At 37.1% G+C, this 19581-nt stretch overlaps 1 protein-coding gene across 8 annotated transcripts in view; it reads left to right on the top strand.

Annotated features, from left to right (window-relative positions):
* KCNA4 (potassium voltage-gated channel subfamily A member 4) overlaps positions 1-19581 on the top strand; it is a 434546-nt gene that overhangs the window by 43294 nt on the left and 371671 nt on the right. For 5 of the 8 annotated variants that reach the window (XR_004950746.1, XR_004950745.1, XR_004950744.1 and 2 more), the window contains exon 2: positions 2266-9545. Coding sequence is in view for 2 of the 8 variants with exons in the window: in XM_036220194.1 (XP_036076087.1) it covers positions 3034-4992 (1959 nt within the window). In the remaining 6 variants the exon portion in view is untranslated. Of the gene's footprint in view, positions 1-2265; positions 18304-19581 lie in introns of those variants that run through there. The other 3 variants (XM_036220194.1, XM_016154857.2, XR_001598082.2) reach the window with 2 other exon arrangements.

The following is a 19581-nucleotide window of genomic DNA, read 5'->3' as shown; positions in this document are numbered from 1 at the left end:
TTTCTTTCTTTCTTTCTTTCTTTCTTTCTTTCTTTCTTCTTTCTTTTTCTTTCTTTCTTTCTTTCTTTCTTTCTCTTTCTTTCTTTTCTTCTCCTCCTCCTTCTTGCTGTTCTTTTTTTCTTTCTTTAAGATTATGAGTAGTGAGTTACTTGGTAATCAGTTAAAAGGAAAGTAATTTGCTTTGTGTAGGGTGAGGGTGAGAGTTAGATGAACCCAAACTAACAAACATAAACAAACAAACAAATAAATATTTGGCATAGAGCAAAAAGAGGGCTGGTCTAGATGTCCTGCAGAGTTGATGGTAAATTAGAAAAGCCTCTAATTTATGACCTTCTGGGAGTCAGTTGGATGAGAGAGGGGTGTACATAGTACACAAATTTACAGGCACTTTGGTTACACTGGGGCTTTGTTGAAATAGTGTGTTATAATCGCTTTGAGAGAGTTGGAGAAGTAACTGAGCAAACTCTCAGGCTATTTGGCCTGTGAAAGAATTCAAAGGCTTGACCCTCCACAGTGAAAATAGAGATTTGGAGGGTAAACATTTCAGTGTATGAGATGATGTTAGGAGTCAGACAAAGGAAGAGGGATGTCATTTGAGATACCTTCAGAGGTGTATTTTCTGGGTTTTGTATCCCATTCAAGCTCTCCTCTTACCCTAGAAGAATGCCTGTGATTGGAAAGGGATATACTTTTGCCACTTCTCTGCTTGTCACTTCATAAAACTCACTGTGTTTAAGCTTCTAGGCTGACACTATTCAGCAGGGAGCAGCAGGTGGTCAAGAGCTGAATCCTTTTAATGGCTCCAGAAAGCTATTTCTCTTATGCTCCCCAGAGCTTCCAGTAATATAAGCTAGTAGATGCCCTGAATTCTGTTATTGTCCTCCCCAATTCTCTGGGCCATTCTTCTTCATTCTTGGAAGTCCTGTTGGATGGAGTGAATGAAAGAAGCAAGAGTAGACAGGAGATTGGGGCAGGAGCATTTGCAGGTCTTGGTGAAGGAGATGAATTAACTGAACTTAGGGAGAACAAACTAAGATAGAAGAAAGGCCTGGAATACAAGTGAGAATGGAGACAGAGCAGGCTGCAAAGAAGATGTGATCAGGAAGTGGGATTTGAAATAAAGCTGGGCAGAGAGAGAGGAAGGGGGAGTTGGGGGTGGGGCTTATGGATTAAATTGTAGGGGGCAGAGGATGATAGGCTGAAAAGAAAGTCCACACAAGCTGAGATTTAAAGCATAAGGAGATAGTCCCTTGAGAAGAGTGTAGGAGGAAATATTGAGGTGAACATGGAGGAACAGCAAGGAGAGATGATTATTAGAGAAGTGGAAACTGCGATTAGCTCCTAAGCTGTGGGTGGTAGGGAGTATTCTGGGGTCTGGAGAACAGAAAACAGGGAAATGCCTCAGGGAATCAGGAAGTGCCAACTTAATGCAGGTCATTGGTGAGTCTCAAAATGTCCTGGATGTCCTCATGTTCCGTCCTTCCTGTACTTCGGACAGTGGGATAAGGACTTACACATTTGTGGGTAGGTAGATAAACATTTAAGCTTAGGTTATTGTCACATTATTAATAAATACCAGCACTTATGGATAATTCATTATGTATAAGACAATGTGCTAGTCTACCAAAATCCACTATCTCATTAAATCCTTACAAAGGTAGGATGGGGAAGGTTGCATTATTATCTATACTTTGAAGATGTGGTGATTGAGGCTTATTCAAGTGCTAGAGCCTGGATTTAAAAAACAAAAACAAACAAACAAAAAATCAATTTTTCCAACTTCCCTAATCTTGAATCAAGATAAAGAAGGGGAGAAGAACACTAAATTCAGAAATATTTTATGAGTGGAAATTTTTTAAAAAATGCCTTGATGTCAATGAATGATGAAAGCAGTATAAAGTAACAGCATTATTATTGTGGAATGATGAGAGTGGCAGTGACAATTAAGATGTGGCATTAGTGAAAAGGAGGATTGAAGGAAAAGCCATGTGGGTCGAGAGTGGACAGAGGAAAAATAATTGAATTACCATGAAAATACACTGACCTGAAATAATATCCAAAGAAGGAAAGAAGGATGTTTAGTGAGAAGGAGATCTAACAATCTGCCCCATACTCCTTGGAAATTTAAGGTTGCTTAGTGCTTTATGTGGTTTGCTTGAGGATGAGAGAAAGAAATGTGTGTGAAGGAAATGTTCGGTTTGCTTTTTATGGTTTGATTCTTTTTTTTTTATTTTTCTCCTACGCTTGTTTTCCTTCCTTTTTCAGGTGAAGTGCTGCTGCATGATTTTAGCTGAAGGATGCTCTGCATTTCCTTGATTTCTATGGAGACCTCAAAGCTGGGGTTGCCCCTGCCGACACCTCATCTTGCACATTCTCTACCTCCCAAGGTCTTTGCCTCTGTCAATAGCTCGGCATTGCCCCTGGGTCCAGGAAGCTTGTGATGAACTTAAGGGTCGAGAGCCTGGAGAATCATCCTGATAGGCTTGAGCGGCAATGGCTGGACATACTTCGAGTCTCATGTTAACATGGGTCAAGCTGTCACTAGAAGGCAAGTGCTCAGACTAAAGGCTTATTTGCATTTTATTTAAATTTGATGGACTGAGCTTTGGACAGTTTCCATGGCAGAAAAATGTATTCCATTTTCTAGGCACAACTGCTGGCTGTCAGATACTTGCTGCCTTTAAATCTTGCAGCATCGTCACCGACCATATCCTAAACATATTCCCAGATTTGAACATCTGTCCCAAAACAGGTGTTTGGGAGACCCCAGCATTTTCTGACTTAGGCTTGAGTGTGCTAGGCCGTTTATCTAGACCAGCCCAGCTCTTCAAAGCAATGTTGAATCCCTGGGAAGAGAGAGCATGGGGTGTGCTGATTTAAAAACAGAAAATGCAAAGTTGGACTGAAAATATCCTTAGTCTTCCAAGCAATCTGCTTAAGGGTTCCAAACTTACCTTAATTTGGTGAGAAAAGAAGCTGCCCTATTTTTCTTTCTTCTACAACTGGAACCAGCCATTTCCCAAAACCACCACCATGGAGGTTGCAATGGTGAGTGCGGAGAGCTCAGGGTGCAACAGTCACATGCCTTATGGTTATGCAGCCCAGGCCCGGGCCCGGGAGCGGGAGAGGCTGGCTCACTCCAGGGCAGCAGCGGCCGCCGCTGTCGCAGCTGCCACAGCTGCTGTGGAAGGCAGCGGGGGTTCTGGAGGGGGCTCCCACCACCACCACCAATCTCGGGGGTCCTGCACCTCCCACGACCCGCAGAGCAGCCGGGGTAGTCGGAGAAGGAGGCGACAGAGGCCTGAGAAGAAGAAAGTCCACCACCGTCCCAGCAGCTTTCCTCATTGCTCCGACCTGATGCCCAGTGGCTCCGAGGAGAAGATCCTGAGGGAACTGAGTGAGGACGAGGGAGAGGAGGAGGAGGATGAGGAGGAGGAAGAGGGGAGGTTTTACTACAGCGAAGATGACCACGGCGATGAGTGTTCCTACACGGACCTGCTGCCTCAGGACGACGGGGGTGGCGGCTACAGCTCGGTCCGCTACAGTGACTGTTGTGAACGCGTGGTGATAAATGTTTCAGGCCTGCGCTTTGAGACCCAGATGAAAACTCTGGCCCAGTTTCCAGAGACCTTGTTGGGGGACCCCGAGAAGAGGACTCAGTACTTTGACCCTTTGCGTAACGAGTATTTCTTTGACAGGAACAGGCCCAGCTTTGATGCCATCTTATATTATTACCAGTCAGGAGGCCGCCTGAAGAGGCCCGTCAATGTCCCCTGTGATATCTTCACTGAGGAGGTGAAGTTCTATCAGTTGGGAGAGGAGGCCTTGCTCAAGTTTCGGGAGGATGAGGGCTTTGTGAGAGAGGAGGAAGACAGGGCCTTGCCAGAGAATGAATTTAAAAAGCAAATTTGGCTTCTCTTTGAGTATCCGGAGAGTTCCAGTCCAGCAAGGGGCATAGCCATCGTCTCCGTCTTGGTCATCTTAATCTCCATTGTCATTTTCTGCCTGGAAACCTTGCCTGAGTTTAGGGACGACAGGGACCTCGTCATGGCACTGAGTGCGGGCAGGCACAGTGGGCTGCTGAACGACACCTCGGCGCCCCACCCGGAGAGCTCAGGGCACACCATATTCAACGACCCCTTCTTCATCGTGGAGACAGTCTGTATTGTTTGGTTTTCCTTTGAGTTTGTGGTTCGCTGTTTTGCTTGTCCCAGCCAAGCGCTCTTCTTCAAAAACATCATGAACATCATTGACATTGTCTCCATTTTGCCTTACTTCATTACACTGGGCACCGATCTGGCCCAGCAACAGGGGGGCGGCAACGGTCAGCAGCAGCAGGCCATGTCCTTTGCCATCCTCAGGATCATTCGTTTGGTCCGAGTATTCCGGATCTTCAAACTCTCCAGGCACTCCAAAGGCCTGCAGATCCTGGGCCACACCCTGAGAGCCAGCATGCGGGAACTGGGCCTTCTGATCTTCTTCCTCTTCATTGGGGTCATCCTGTTTTCCAGCGCTGTGTATTTTGCGGAGGCGGATGAACCTACGACCCACTTCCAAAGCATCCCAGATGCGTTTTGGTGGGCTGTGGTGACCATGACAACTGTGGGCTATGGGGACATGAAGCCCATCACTGTGGGGGGCAAGATCGTGGGGTCCCTGTGTGCCATTGCGGGTGTCTTAACCATTGCTTTGCCAGTGCCAGTGATTGTCTCTAACTTTAACTATTTCTACCACAGAGAGACTGAAAATGAGGAACAGACACAGCTGACGCAGAATGCAGTCAGTTGTCCATACCTCCCTTCTAATTTGCTGAAGAAATTTCGGAGCTCTACTTCTTCTTCCCTGGGGGACAAGTCAGAGTATCTAGAGATGGAAGAAGGAGTTAAGGAATCTCTCTGTGCAAAGGAGGAGAAGTGTCAGGGGAAGGGGGATGACAGTGAGACAGATAAAAACAACTGTTCCAACGTGAAGGCTGTGGAGACCGATGTGTGAATTTCGTTCTCCACCTGCCACTGCCCCCTCGCCCCGAACCCCGGCATCTCCAAATATATTTATGCATAGAGAGTGCAGTTACGAAAATGAAATATGCAAGTGAATCCAATGCATACAGTAGTACACCATTTAATGGTTATACGTGACATAATTGTTACTAAACTTGTAATACATATCAAATAAATGATACATCTTGGAGAAGAGAGAGGCTTAACTAGGAGCAAATTGATCTTTATATTTTTTATTAGAATGCAAGAATTTTGCACATTAACTGGAAAAGAAGTTAAAAGTAAAGATGATTTCATGGAGAGACTGTGTATGTGTTTGTGTGTGTGTGTGTGCGTGCGCGCGTGCATGTGTGTATGTGTAAGTAAATTGTCAACATTGTTAGTAATTGTGCAGTGATGGAGAAGTTGGCATTTTGAAGTATTTACTATGTAAGAACTAATGAATTTGAGCAGTTGTTTATCAGTGCTTTAATAGCATCTCATGTCTTCGGAATTGGTTTTTTAAAAATGGTTAAGAATTACTGTACAGAAAAAAAAGAGTGAATTATTTAATAGAATATAGGTCACAATTTTATCTTGGATTTAATTAAAGTTTATTTTTAACTGGAAATTAACTTTTAAAAAGGCTGCAGGGGCCTTTAGAAATTGATTATATTTTATTATTAATTTTGGGATGATATGACAGCAAATGCCTAACAATATGGAAGAAATGACATTGGAGAAAATGTAACAAGTTTTGTTCACAGATACCAGAACTGGAATGTTTTAATTTTTTTCTTTGCACTACTTTATATACTGGAGATTGAGAGAGACTTCATACTGTGAATGTTTACTAATGTAACAGTTCAATGACAATCATTGGAAGATTGATTTCTTAGTCTTATTTTATTGTTCTTTTCTTTGTGTGAGACTAATGGCCACGCAGATAACCGCGCACAATTCTATTCTCTTTTTAAACCTAAATAACTGATATGCAAAGGGACTATGAAGGCAAATTTAGCAACTGAATCTTTTAAAATTGGTCTGTTACAATGATGTTTCTGAAACCATACTATTTTAAATATTCTTCTGCCTTTAAATTCAAAATAATTTAACCAAAGCTCATGCATGCACTGAAAGAATTCTTGAAGAAATAAGATGCCCAGCAGCTACAGTGATTATGGCTTAAGAGCTTTCTATTAAATGTGCAACATAAATGCTAGATTTATTAAATTTATTTCTTTGTGCAGTTACATAAGAGCAGAGTGTGGGGATTTATCTTAGAATTTGACATTCTATTTACTAAAATTTGTACAAGAAGGAATTGTATCAAAGCATTTGGTTTCAACATCACCATCGTTGTTATATTTGTTAAAGGAATTTATGACATAGCATTTAACAGTGTTTAACTCAACATCAAGGTGTTCTAGAGTATGAGGTAACAGCTAGTGATCAGACTTGTGCTATTAAATCATAATGAAATATGGGTTAGCAAATTCAGAATACATAAGAGGCCTTATTCTCCTTCTGTTCAACTTCTGTTCTTTGTAAAATGGTTATCCCAAGGTTTGGAAAAAAAGTACTACATAGGGTATCTCACTACATAACGAACTCTGACAACTGTGAACTTAAAAATATAATAAAAATAAAAAGACCTAGAATAGCTCTTTTCAAGCTTTTTAATTCCAGGCCATCATTTGATAATAATATAAAATTTACCTCTTTTTTAATGATATTTGAAATTCAAAGTTAATCCAATGTTAGGGTTAAAAGCAAAGCTACTTCCTTTTTCCTACCACTTATAAAGAAACACCTCTTGAGAACACCTTAGGAGAATGAAAAGCAGCAAGCAGAGGAATTGATTAAATGTAAATTCAAAATTAGGTTTAAAAGCCAAGCTACTTCCTCCTCCCCACCCCTTCCCCGACCCTTATATAGAAACACCTCTTGAGAACACCTTTGGAGAGTGAAAAGCAGCAAGTAGAGGAGCCTATTAAATGTGTGGACCAAAGATCTCTAGCGGACAATAGAGAGACATAACAAGCACGTGCCATCTTGTAACAGGACTTCAAAGATAGCATTTTAACATTTTTTGGATCAGCAAAAATAACAAGCATCAGACTAGCTGTTTAGGTTGGTCACCATTCATTTGGAAAAGTCACTCGGTTAATCTCTGCACCCCAGTTTCCTCATTAGTTAAGAAGAGGGCACATAAAGCATTTGTTACTTCAGTTGTTATGGAAAGCAAATGAGAACATGTGAGAACTGAAATGTCAAATGTCAAGTTCCATACGAACGTCTGACTTTATCTCTAAATTGCTTAATTTTCCTCTAGGAGGAAAAGAGAGGTAGAACCTATGAGTTGCATCTGCTTTACCAGGATGTTGTGAAAATCATGGGTAATTTATTTAATTTTGAGCTCCTTACAAGAAAATGATTTGTAGACACAAGATAACCAATCATTGAATAATTGCTGCAGTTTCTTCTTTGAGGGGAAGATTCCAGGCATAATATAGTATAAAAAAGTTGACTCTGTGGGCAAGGTACCATTTATCTTTTGTTGTACCAAACTAGGTCAAATTATATCTTAAAATAGTTTAAATGCTCTCCAGCATTGGATGTTTATTGAACATTCTGTAACAGCAATAGCAACGATTTGGCTATTTTTGGCAGGGAAAATGTGTTGCTATTTCATTGTTTAGTATAAATCTGAAAATTTATGTTAAACTTAATTGACATGTATTAGAATTAATAATTCTGAAAATCTAAGAAATACAGTCATTTGGGGATCCTGAGGTTTTCCTTTATCTTAACATGGTTTTCTTAAGGAAGGGTAAAACAGTCAAGAAGTGACAATCATGGGACTTTCAAAGCAGATATTATCAGGTCATTACTAAATGTATGTTTGTTTTCTTTTTCTGCAAGATGAATAGGTTTTAGAATGTCAGGATCTGGATTCTACCCTGAGAAAGAAGCATTTAAGCCCTCAAGATTTGTACAGGGATACATCTATATGGAACACATCTCTTATAGAGGATGTGTGAGGTAGAGTTCTCAGTGCAGCTGTGGATTTATAGCATTTTTCCAAGTCAAATCTAGGCAAGATGCTTTAGCACCGTTTGTGGAAATTTTATACTGAGAAGTATGCTTTGAGGGGCTATTGTAACTAATTTAGGCAACTGTATATTCTTCTAGGCCACCATACATATTTGGTTGTAAGATAAAAGAGGCGACCCATTTAGAGATTTGAATTCTTGGGCTCTGGGTTCCTTTGTTGCTTTATGGATGATAATAAATGTTACCAAAAGTACAGTTTTTGAGGTTCATCCTAATCAGAATCTTTTCAAGGGTGGATACATTGTTCTCTCTTGCAAATGCTTGAAAAAGAAATAGTTATGTGCAACAATTCTGGAGAAGAGAGGAGGACTGAATGCTTTGAATTTCTGTGGATGCCAGAGGAATAACAGCTGGTTTAGAAGTCTAGAGCTGAGTTGTCAGACCAAGGGCATATCATTTCATTTCCTTGATTCTCATTTTTTGTTTGTTTATTTAGTGTAAAATCGGCTGTTGGCCTACATTATCACTTATTCCTTCTAGCACCAAAATTCTTTGGAGTTGAAGGAAGTATTAGACTAGCTTGATATTTCCTAAGTACACTTCCAAGTCATACCGGCCTTGATTTCATAGTTAAGTAATAAGAACAAACTAGTTTTAAAGTCTTACTGTTAGGTTAAAGACACATCAGGAGTTTAGGATTGAGTTTTTAGAACGTAAACTAAGCTGAATGAATAGAGTGTATTTTGAAGCTATTTATTTTAACAACTTCTAAAGGGAAGGGAATCATTGAAAAAATAACTTCTCAGTCTCCAGTTAAATACATATTGTGAAAGTTGGTAAGTAAACATTTTGATTTCTTGCTTTGTTATAGCACAGTCTTGTCAGTAAACAGAGTGTTCCGACCTGTGCTGGAAAACTCATTTTTTGCTTAGACACATGTAGTATTTCACAAGTGCTACTGCTTTCCTCGTCACATTTGTTTTAAACAGGATCGCTGGAGCTTTGTGAAAAATCTTTCATTAAGCATGTGTTTAAATAGAATCCATATATGAATATGAAAATCTAAGGAAAGCATTCTGAGTTAAGATGTATATATTTTTTCATTTTTTAGAATGTCAACATTAACCAGCGGAAAATTATTTTTAAATACATTGGAATCATAAACAGTAGTACCCCCACATCCCAAGAGAATCAGAAATGGTGTTCTCCATTGTTGGTTTTCAGGATTGTGATGCATCTTCAGCACTAACATTGCAGCTATTTCTAGGTAAAGTGAGAAATAACACATAGGTTTGGTTTACATTTTTAAGTAAACATGTAATGTGCTCATTTGCACAATGGAGAGTATAACATCCTTCTTTATGTTTTTTTTGTTTTGTTTTTTTATTATTGATACAGTTTAGAATGATTACGGGTTGTCATTCAGTGACAAAGGGGCCTGTTCCAGGAAATCTTCCTGACCCAAAAGTCATTCTGAATTCTGCAAGGGACACTTGGTGTGGACAAAAGGTACCTCTTGGTTTTCCTGCCTGCAAAGCAATTTGACTCAAAGCACAGAGTCTTACTAAGCAATGTACCACTACAGGTTAGAAGACAATCCTACTTTCTAATGTGGAGATTAGCATTCCTGTTTGAAAAAAGGTTGACGGAGTGGTTTGTGTTCAAGATTAAAGGAAGCAGAGCTATTTTTGCAGTAAATGGGAATATGTACTTCTGAAATGTAAATTAAGATTAAGCCTGTGATATGAGTTTTATTTCTGACTCAGTTTTCTGTTTCCATAGCAGTCTCAATTTCTTATAGTATCTTCTTCATAAAAAGTATGCTAATACCTATCAGACCATATGGCCCAACTTGAGATTCAGAAAATATGGTTACTTTATTTATGGATAAATAATCTCAGGGCAAGAGTTGGGTGCTTTGAAGAATGTAACACATATTTAATGAGCCGTGGCTCAAAGTGAGACTCTAGCACCCCTTTCCAAGGCTGTGGGTAACACTAAGTGAGAATGGAAGAATAGATGTATAAAGCAAATAATGTGCTAAGTAAGGTGTCTTGCTGCTGTTTAGAAAAGGATACTCCTGTATTTAGTGGTCATGGTGTTGCTGACCTGCAGTTAAGTTTTTGATCCATTTATTGTTACTGATGTCTTGAAAGGAGAATTTGTGTCTAGAGCAAAATGATTTTGATAGTTGATCCACAGTCAACCTCTGCTTCTTGACCTGCAAATTATCAGTTGTGTAGATTTTATATAACTAGCTTCTCATCTGAGGTTGCCTTTATCTGGGTTCAGAACCATTGTCTCCCATTAAGCAGCAGTCTATAAAATGCAAAATTATAAAAAGAAAGCAGTATAGTACAAAGAAATAACAAATACACTGAAACTAGAAAGCCAAGCAAAACCTTACTGGGAAGCTAAGTCTGTGGTTCAAATCAAAGTGTCACTCCCATCAAAAGGAGATATGACAGACTTAGGGGCAACCTTTCTCATGGCTCCTCGCCCTTAGCACAGATACCCAAGAAGCAACCATTGTAGTAGAAGACAGAAAGCAAAAATAAGTTACCAAAAGGATATTCAAGTTAACATTTTCTGTGAAAATGATAGAAATGCCAACTTACCTTAGCAGTGGTCTTAATAGTAATTATTAGGAATAACTAATAAATATGGAAAATATGCTGGTTTTTTTTCTAGTTATTGGTATTATTTGGAAATGTACTTGGATTGTTTTCTCATGATTCTGTAGACCAGGGGCATATATTTAAAGCCAGAGAGCATGAAGGCATTTTTATCCAGAGCTTCTTAAGCTACTGGCTATTGAGGGATCAGTCACCTCTTAAATCAGTCAAAGCAGTTAAATAAATAGCTCCTATGAATATTGACTGAAGCTGTGCTAGTGCTGAGCCAAAGAATTAAATTTGTTTTAAAATAAGTAGATTACTACGATATATTCATATGTTTGTATGTCATATATTTCATATTCTGCATTTATTCTGGCAATGAAAGGTCTGAGGCACTGAAAGAGATTTCTTGAAGTAAAGCGAAAGTGTGTGATTCCCATGTTTTTTTGGGGGAAATGGTGAGACTTAAGGATTGAAAAACCTTTATAATTTATACTTTAAGTTGGATTTTTGTGCCATATAACCACAGTGATACTAGGGCTAAACTCTGAGATATTTTATGGGATAAGGAGATATGGAATTTCATTCCCAGGAAGGGTTAATTTTTATGTTTAATGGAATATTGCAAAGTGTTTATTTTATTATTTTTATAGACATTATTCCCATTATATAAGGGATTCATATAGTATTGGAAACTAGACTGTCTGCCTTCACAGACCTACTTTGTGTTCTCTGGGCATAGACTTACGTGAGGCCATTATCCTTCTGCATTTTTGTTGAAGCTGTTGTTTGAGGTGACTTCCTTAATTCTCTTAGGATCAACTACAGCATTAAAAAGTTTCAAGTTATTATTATTTTTTGGATGAATGTTCTAATATCATTTGGCCTTATATACAAAAGTATAAAATAATTAGAAAGCCCCATATCTCTTGGACACCAGGGCTATATTATCTGAACTCTGTCAATGATAGGGGCTGCATTAGTTAACATGGAGAATGCATGCTCTTCTATTTGTAAACTTAATTCGTTCATACCTGAATAAATTGATGGTTCCCCCTGGAGAACACTAATGGTGTTGATAGCACCTGAGCAAGTCTTTTTTTCTCTTTCAATTGGTAGGGATCATGATCCAAATGAGGCTTTCATTTGCTCTCAGGCAGGGTAGGAAATAATTAATGAAGCTCCCACTGGACTGAAATCTATCAATGGGTGATGGAATTTCTAGGGAATGTAGTAGGTGTTGTATTTGTTTGTTTATTCGCCATTCCTTGTCAGTGTCATTTTTGGCATTACTGCTGGAGAATACATTTTGGTTTTTAGATGATATACTTAATATTAAAATAGCCTTTGATAAGAAACCAGACACCAGAAGTTCCACACTTATTAGCTTGAGCGTACCTCTGGTTCAATATTTTAAGAAATTAATATGAGATTTAGGAATCGTGACCTATATTTAGAGCTATTTATTTGGAGGACGATTTATCTCCTATTGATTAATTTATTCAGATTTTTGAGAGGACAATGGAACCTCTTTTTTTCTTGACTTTTTTCCTGGCTTTCCACATTACATTTAAATTTGTGGATTGGATTAAATTGGTGGACATAAATGTTTTATCTTTGAGCAAACCAAGTGGAAGACTTGGTTACAAATTGATTAGAGGTTGACAGTTTGGTGATCTTTTTTGTGACATTTACTAATTTATTAATCAGCCTAGAAGCTATTTTCATTTATGTGAAAAATGACATGGGGAAATGCATATATACCATATTAGAATCTAGATAACAGAGAAGGAATATTAGGAATAGGTTTTCCTTCCGAGCTGCTAGAAGTAGTCTCAGAACTCTTGCCCTGTTTCCTCCTGATCTGATCTAGCCAATGAAAAGTTAATAAATTGCTTTTTCCCTGGAGCAGCAATGGGATATAAGGAGGACCAGAGCTAACTGAGGGGTAGGGGGAGTAGAAGGGAGGTTGGCAAGGGGCGAGAAGCCATTAATTGAATGGTGAACATAGCTAGATCTGTCTAAAAACTGCTTCTTTTGATAATGCTAACTATTAATTTTTGTTAATTTAGAAAATCCAGGGAAGTAAATTGGTATTTCATTGATATGACTTGGTATTGGTACCAAACTTAGAAGGCATGTGTATGTATATGTCCCAACATCCTAATTCCCTTTGCTATTAGCCCTTGAGAACACTCACATACAAAACTATAAAACTGTTGCTGAGAATTAAAGCTACATGTCTTATTAAGGGTTAAAACTCACCTTTCTCTTCAGAATGAGGGATTCTTTCACATCCTTCTAAGATTACCACTTGGGCACCTATATTACTTGTATACACCTTCTCTCTCTTATTCTCTTATAATGAAGAATGTTAATATAGTAGTGTATTAAAAGTAAGACAGAATTAAGCAACCAGTTGAAGCCCCGGGAGTGACTGTCACTAACACAGAGCTGAATGATGTGTTTATGTTAGTTTATGTTGGTTATGCTGACATGGTTATAGAAAAATCATAAAATCTGTGCAACATAATTAGAACTTGCTGCCTCCTTGCTGATTTAGCTGCTGCTACTCATCCACAGAGTAGAGGTGTTATTTCACTACTAGGATCCACATACTTCAGAGGCTCCCAGGCAGTATGAGAAAATGAGGAGAAAGAAAGGTTAGATTAGATAGATAGGGGTGAAGCAACATACAGTATTTTAAGGTGTGAATCATCTTGTGACACCAGACTCCCATCTTTGGATGGGAGAGGCTTTGTTCAGGAATTACCATTTCCTTTTTGTTTGTCCGTGGTATCACGGTTAGAGATCAGTCTAGCATGGGATAAATCCTGACGTCATTGTTAAGTAAGGTGAAAATTACAGGCTGGAGGCATTTTTTTTTTAATTATGAAAAGCTGTAGTTGCGTTATAAGCCTTGCAAGAAACATTAGAAAGAGACTCAACTTTTTAGAATGTTACGGCATCTCTGAAAGGATTTGGAAAAAAAATCCAGGTAGAAGATTCTAATATAAGTTCTGACTAAATACAAACTTGATCAAAACACAGTGTTCAAAAGTTTTGTTTTTTGTTTCTATTTCCAATCTTTCCCTTGTCATTAAGTTTGTTGCTTTTTACTTTTAACCGCAGCGATAGACACATAAAGTGCTTGGTCGCCCCTCCTTCCCCCATCCCACTGAACCTCACTCACTTTCCTTCAACAAAAGCCCAGATCAGGAAGGCTTCCGCCATTCCAGGTTCACAGATTTCTCAGGGAGAGCTTTTCTTGTGTGATCCAGGTAGATGTCTTTCCATTTTCTAAATCAGGTCTTGACTACCCAGAAAACTTTGATAGTCACCTGCGGTGTGACTCTATTATGTTCTGTTATGCTATTTTCTGCCTATGACTGAACAGCTGGGATTTCAGAAACAGCTGGATGATTAGTTGCATATTTTCCATTTTTCACCCAAATGCTTTATTACTGTGTAGAAACAGCCCCAGTGTGGAATGACCTGGCAGTATAATAGCAAAAATCGTGCTCTGAGGCAACTGTTGTTATTAGGAATTTAATCCAGAAAATTAAGGGCAGTTTTGACTATTGTTTGGTTTCCAAACTTATTAGAGACTGCATACTCATTTCTATTCCTAGGCAAAGCAGTTGATTTACCAACTTTTAAAATGCCTTTTGCGGTATTCCTTAGGCTACCGAAGCTATGCTTTGGCTGTTACATTTATTTGCTTAAGGGGAAATGTCTACACACATGAGACATCACCTGAGTTTTCCATTTACTGTTGGCAAGAGGAGCTGACAGAGCAGGCAGGCTCTAGTCCTCTCACTCACCAGTGAGTCTATTTTTAGGTTGGTCCCTTTGTGACTAACTTCAACCCTGGCTAGAGAGGTTGAAATTCAAAGACAATGCAATGTTTTATTATGATGATTTGCAGGCTTTTAAAATTGTTTGGTATCCTGAAAAGGACAGATTTAATTCAGGTGCTGTTTGTTGCTTCATCACCCAGGGTTAAAATTAGAATAAAAAAGATGCACAGACTTCTTTTCCTTCGCCAATTATTTTTTTCAACAGATGTTGGTTAAGCTCATGCTAGGTGACTGGGCTGTGCCTGTCTGTGTTCCTAATACCTAAATGCATGAAAGCTTGAGAAAATCACAGTCCATGAGAAGGATTTTTGAGTTACAGATTTATTTTTCTAAATAGTAAGATTCTTGGTTTTTTTGTTTGTTTGTTTGGTTTGGTTTTTTTTACTATTAACTTCCCCCTCCCTCCTCCCGCTCCCAGAATCTGTATGTGACTGGGTCTCGTTTCTCCTTGGAGAGTCAATGGCCAGGCTATCATGCTTTAATAATATTTTTTAATAAATTCTATCTTGTGTTCTGTACTGTGCTTCATTTTCTGTAATAGCTTCTGTATAAATTTCATAGTAAATGGGACAGAATTCAACTTGCCAATTTTTTATGATTCTTGTATGAACAATAACAATAGTCATTGCTTTCCAATAGTAGAGGTGTTTTGTACAGAGTACTTTCTTCTCCTAATTCCCAAAATTTATATTTAATACTGTGATTAAATCATAACAGAGAGGAGGAAAGAGCAGATTTGACTGAAATAATAAACATCTGAAAAAAAGTAAACACTCATGAAACAGTAAACAATTATCATATTTTTTATTCCAAGTAGGTTTTGTTCATGGTTCTTTGGCCCCACAAAAATATATTTAAAAAAAAATTCCATCTGTATCTTTCTCCTTGGAAAAGGTATGAGTGCCACTTATGGTGAACATAAAATTTTCTACATGAATAGACCTGAGTTTCTTTCTTAAATAAATGTAAAAACCATTGTTCTTTTTGTGGACATTTCTACCTAAGCAAGCCAAATGAAACTGCATCAATTACATGACTAAGTCGGAACAGTTGAGGCAGGCATTTGAGACTTTTCTAAGGTGCCTTTTGTCTGTGTTGATCAGAGTCCATAGGTGTGTGCTCAGGATTCCACTTGCTTTCAAGATGATCCCTGATTTCTTTCTCTTGGAGTTAAGGTTTTCACATTTGAAATGCTGTTGTAATAACATTTTCAGCTCTCTTCAACTAGCTTTAATTTCTTAAGGACAACTCAGACTTCTATGAACTATACCTTAAGGACTATCTTGTTTTCTGAGTGTTTCAGAACATACATTAGAGACCCTAGCTTTTAGTCTTCATTCAAGCCAAACAACAATTATCTTTAATTGAAGCTTCTTCTACTTGAAGCCGAAACAATTGGTCGAGTCAGTGAGGAAGAAAAAAGCCAAGTTGATTGTCTGGCATAGTGAAGCCATTGATTCAATTCTGCTTCATTAAAGCTATTAGTATCAAACCATCCTGGATTCTCCTTAAGTTTCTGGAGTTTTCAATTGCTATCTATTCTGTCAGGGAAATACCTTTAATAGTAAAACCATTATCTTGTGAGATTTTTATTTTTTATTTTTTTGCTTTAGCAAACTGCAACTATTCCTGTGCCTTAGAAATGTGACCTTCTTTACATGAAATGAAAATAAAACTGTTATTTATGTGATTTTTTTAAACTAAGATAAATTTTCCTTCACAATTTTTCATGAAAGTATTTACAAATTTTAAAAATGTATTTTAGCCTAAATTAATAGACACATAGTTAATATTTAAAGATTTTTAGGCAAATAGATGCATTGCTCAATATTATGGTATAAAAGAAGAGTAATGACTTACAATTTTTTTTTTCACAATGGAAATCAGAGGTGGAAGGATATATATTTGTTTACAATTTCTGAAATAGCTTGAAGGTGATGGATGACAGAATATTTTGTGTGGTTCCTTTAATGCAAACCAAGTACATTTAAAATATATCAGAATTTTTCTATGCTTAACTAGAGAATATAATTTAGAAATGTGATATTACATTATATAGATTACATTTCTGAGATTTTAAATAAATACCTATGACATAATATTTCCTTTATTTAGGACCTTTTTTTTTTTTTTTTAAACAAAGCAAGTCGCTTAACAGTCTATCTATGAATATTCTCAGAATAAAGTTTGACCATTTGAAAGCCTATCTCCCTGGAAAAGCAGTATGTTTTCAGGAAAAAAATTCTTTTTTATGTACACATTCGAATATAAATATATTACCCTAACTATCTTTTATTTTAGATCTTGATCTTATTATAATTTGGCTCTAGGTTTTACCTTTTTTAGTATTAAATGGATGGTTTATATGGTATTAAATAATCATTATTTATTTCTATTAGAATAAAACTTTTTCTTAAAATAAGAGGGACTAGTAATTTGTACAGATTGACCCCTAAAGAATTACTACGCAACACAGACGTTTTTTTCCCCCCATTTGTCATGTGGAACAATTTCTTAGTAATCATGTTTTTCTGCTGTTTAAAAATTTCAAACTCACTTTATTTCACAAAGTATTTACTGCAGCCCGGTCATGCTGCTTATCAAAACCTCACTGCTTTCCATGGAGAAGTAAACCTCTTAGTCTCCCTAGAATAATATTAAAAGCATCTTGTAATAAAACTCTCACCAGAAAGATGGTTCCATGCGAGTATTCAAGGACAGTTTTATAAGCAGCTCCAGGGTATTTAATGGAAAGTACAGCAACTTAAGTGATTCGATTTCATTAAAAAAAAAAAAAAAAAAAGCCCAGATTTTTGAATGTTACCATAACTCGTCTTTTAATCACATTAGTTGCCAAATGTTAATTATCAGTGGTCAAATGAAAATTGGGGGATGAGGTATAGAGAGTTTTACTATTAAATAAAACAATGTTTTTATTTTAATTCTGACACTGTTCTTATGCCTGCAAGCATGCCTCAATTATAGGCAATTTTTGATTTTTTAACTAACAGATAACAAGAGCAAGAAGTTCAAAGTCAGATTAATCATGAATAAACCAAATTTGCCTCTGTGTGTTTGTGCTAGTGTCTATAACACAGACCAATCACCTTATAATTTCTACCATTAACATACTAATATCAACACATTTTAACAGTTTGTTAATTTCCAGGGAAACCTAGGTGGTAAATTTAGGTGGTCTGCTTTACAGCCAGCTGCCAGTTAGATGGGCAGCCATAGTCACTGTCCATCACTTCTAGTGCCATGAACATGTTTGTGCTGAAAGCTTTTTTTGTATGTTTTTTTTCTTTCTCATATACTCTGAGGAGAAGAGTGTTTAATTTTATTTAAGGAAATTTTTATGTTTTAAGAGAGTGTCTCTAATCCATCTTTGAAATGGAAATCATGTGGCAGCAGAGTGTTTAGGAGAAGCAGTTGTATATTCTTGTAATTTTGGACAGTTAGGTTGTTTGTCCACTTCCAAATCAAGACATACATATGTTTTTTTCTTGATTGGATGAAGTGACTAATGTATGCTTCTTATCTGTGTGAAGTTTTAAAAGAGACTCATACACAACTGAGAAAGAGTGTTTATTTGTATTCAAGCTCATTAATGATAAGCTTTATATTTAGCCTGGCTTGTGTCATTTAATGACATCTGAAACTCAAGGAGGTTTGGTATGTGCCATGCATTTCAGAAATTTGTAAGAGGTTCTGGAAGCATATGAATTGTGCCTTTATATCGATGAGACTGACCCAATTATTTACTTGTTGCTTTTGTGGATGCTGTGCAGATGCTTATATATATATATATATATATATATATATATATATATATTTAAAAGCACTGTATGTTAGTATTTCAGAATATAATATGATTATGTATAACTATGATGGCATGTGATCCTGAAGAAAAAGTTATTGTAATTAAAGCTGGAAAAGTTATTTTAAAAATGATTTTTTTACTGAAATATACCTATTATGTTCTCAACATGTAAAATAGAGAAGAGTGTGTGTGTGTGTGTGTTTGTGTGTGTGTGTGTGTGTGTGTGTGTGTGTGTGTGTTGGAAGGGAGACGGTGATTTGTTATCCTAACTCTAGTTCCTTTTTCCCTAAGCATCTTTATCCTACCTCATTTTAAGTATAACATGTTTATATCTAAGTTATGCTTTTCCCTGAACATTATATCACTGCCTTTTTCTTAGTGTTGCTACACACCTTTTTATTTTCTTTTTATTTTTTTTCCATGATGTCGTATGTACACCATAGTCTTTTGAATCCATGTGACTAGTTTTCTGGTTCATTTCAGTCTAATGGCTATTTTCCATATTGCTTTATTTTTTTCATTATAAATAAAACTGTGATGACTATCTTTATGAATAAATATTTTAAAACTATTTTTAAAGCTAGTTTCCCCAAGGAAGTTGTTTGTTTTTAAATAAAGGGATTTTAATTTTAAATGGTATTGCAGTCTTTTCCAACATAACATAATATATTAATAATGAATCTAGTGGGGCAAGAAATAAATTTTGAAAATAATTCATTTACTGTTCTCTGCAGTTTAGCAAGCATTAATCATTTACATATTATCAATGATGTAATGGCTATATGTTGACCTTGACTTTGCCAATTCACGTAGCAAATTCTTTTAGATGATAAAGATTGCTTGAGCAGCTCATGACAAAGTGGTTCACATTAGTTCTCTGATTTCCTATTGTAAGCAGACTCCTGTACCTTTTCATCTGGTTCATGGTGATCAGGTTAATTATCTCTCCCTCCCCCTATCTCTTTGTCTTACCTGAAGGACCTGCCTTCAGCTCTCTAATCTTTCTCAACTCTACCATCAGAAGCCCTTCATTTGCCCATAAGACACATGCTATCCTAAGCTGCCCAATCTCTATGGCTTCTGAATGATTTCACGGTAATGTCATCAAAGGATATTTAATAAGAGGAAGCAGGTTTTATCTTCAGTTCCGATTCTCTTATTTCTCTTATTTTCGTCTTCCTTCTCCTTTGACTATTTTTTTCTTTTCATTTTTTAAAATTAAATATCTAGCTTTTCACTGCCTT

The sequence above is a fragment of the Rousettus aegyptiacus genome, unplaced genomic scaffold (assembly GCF_014176215.1).
Source record: "Rousettus aegyptiacus isolate mRouAeg1 unplaced genomic scaffold, mRouAeg1.p scaffold_m13_p_5, whole genome shotgun sequence".
Taxonomy (NCBI): Eukaryota; Metazoa; Chordata; class Mammalia; order Chiroptera; family Pteropodidae; genus Rousettus; species Rousettus aegyptiacus.
The sequence above is the reverse complement of the archived record's forward strand: the minus strand, read 5'-3'. Positions and strand labels throughout refer to the sequence as shown.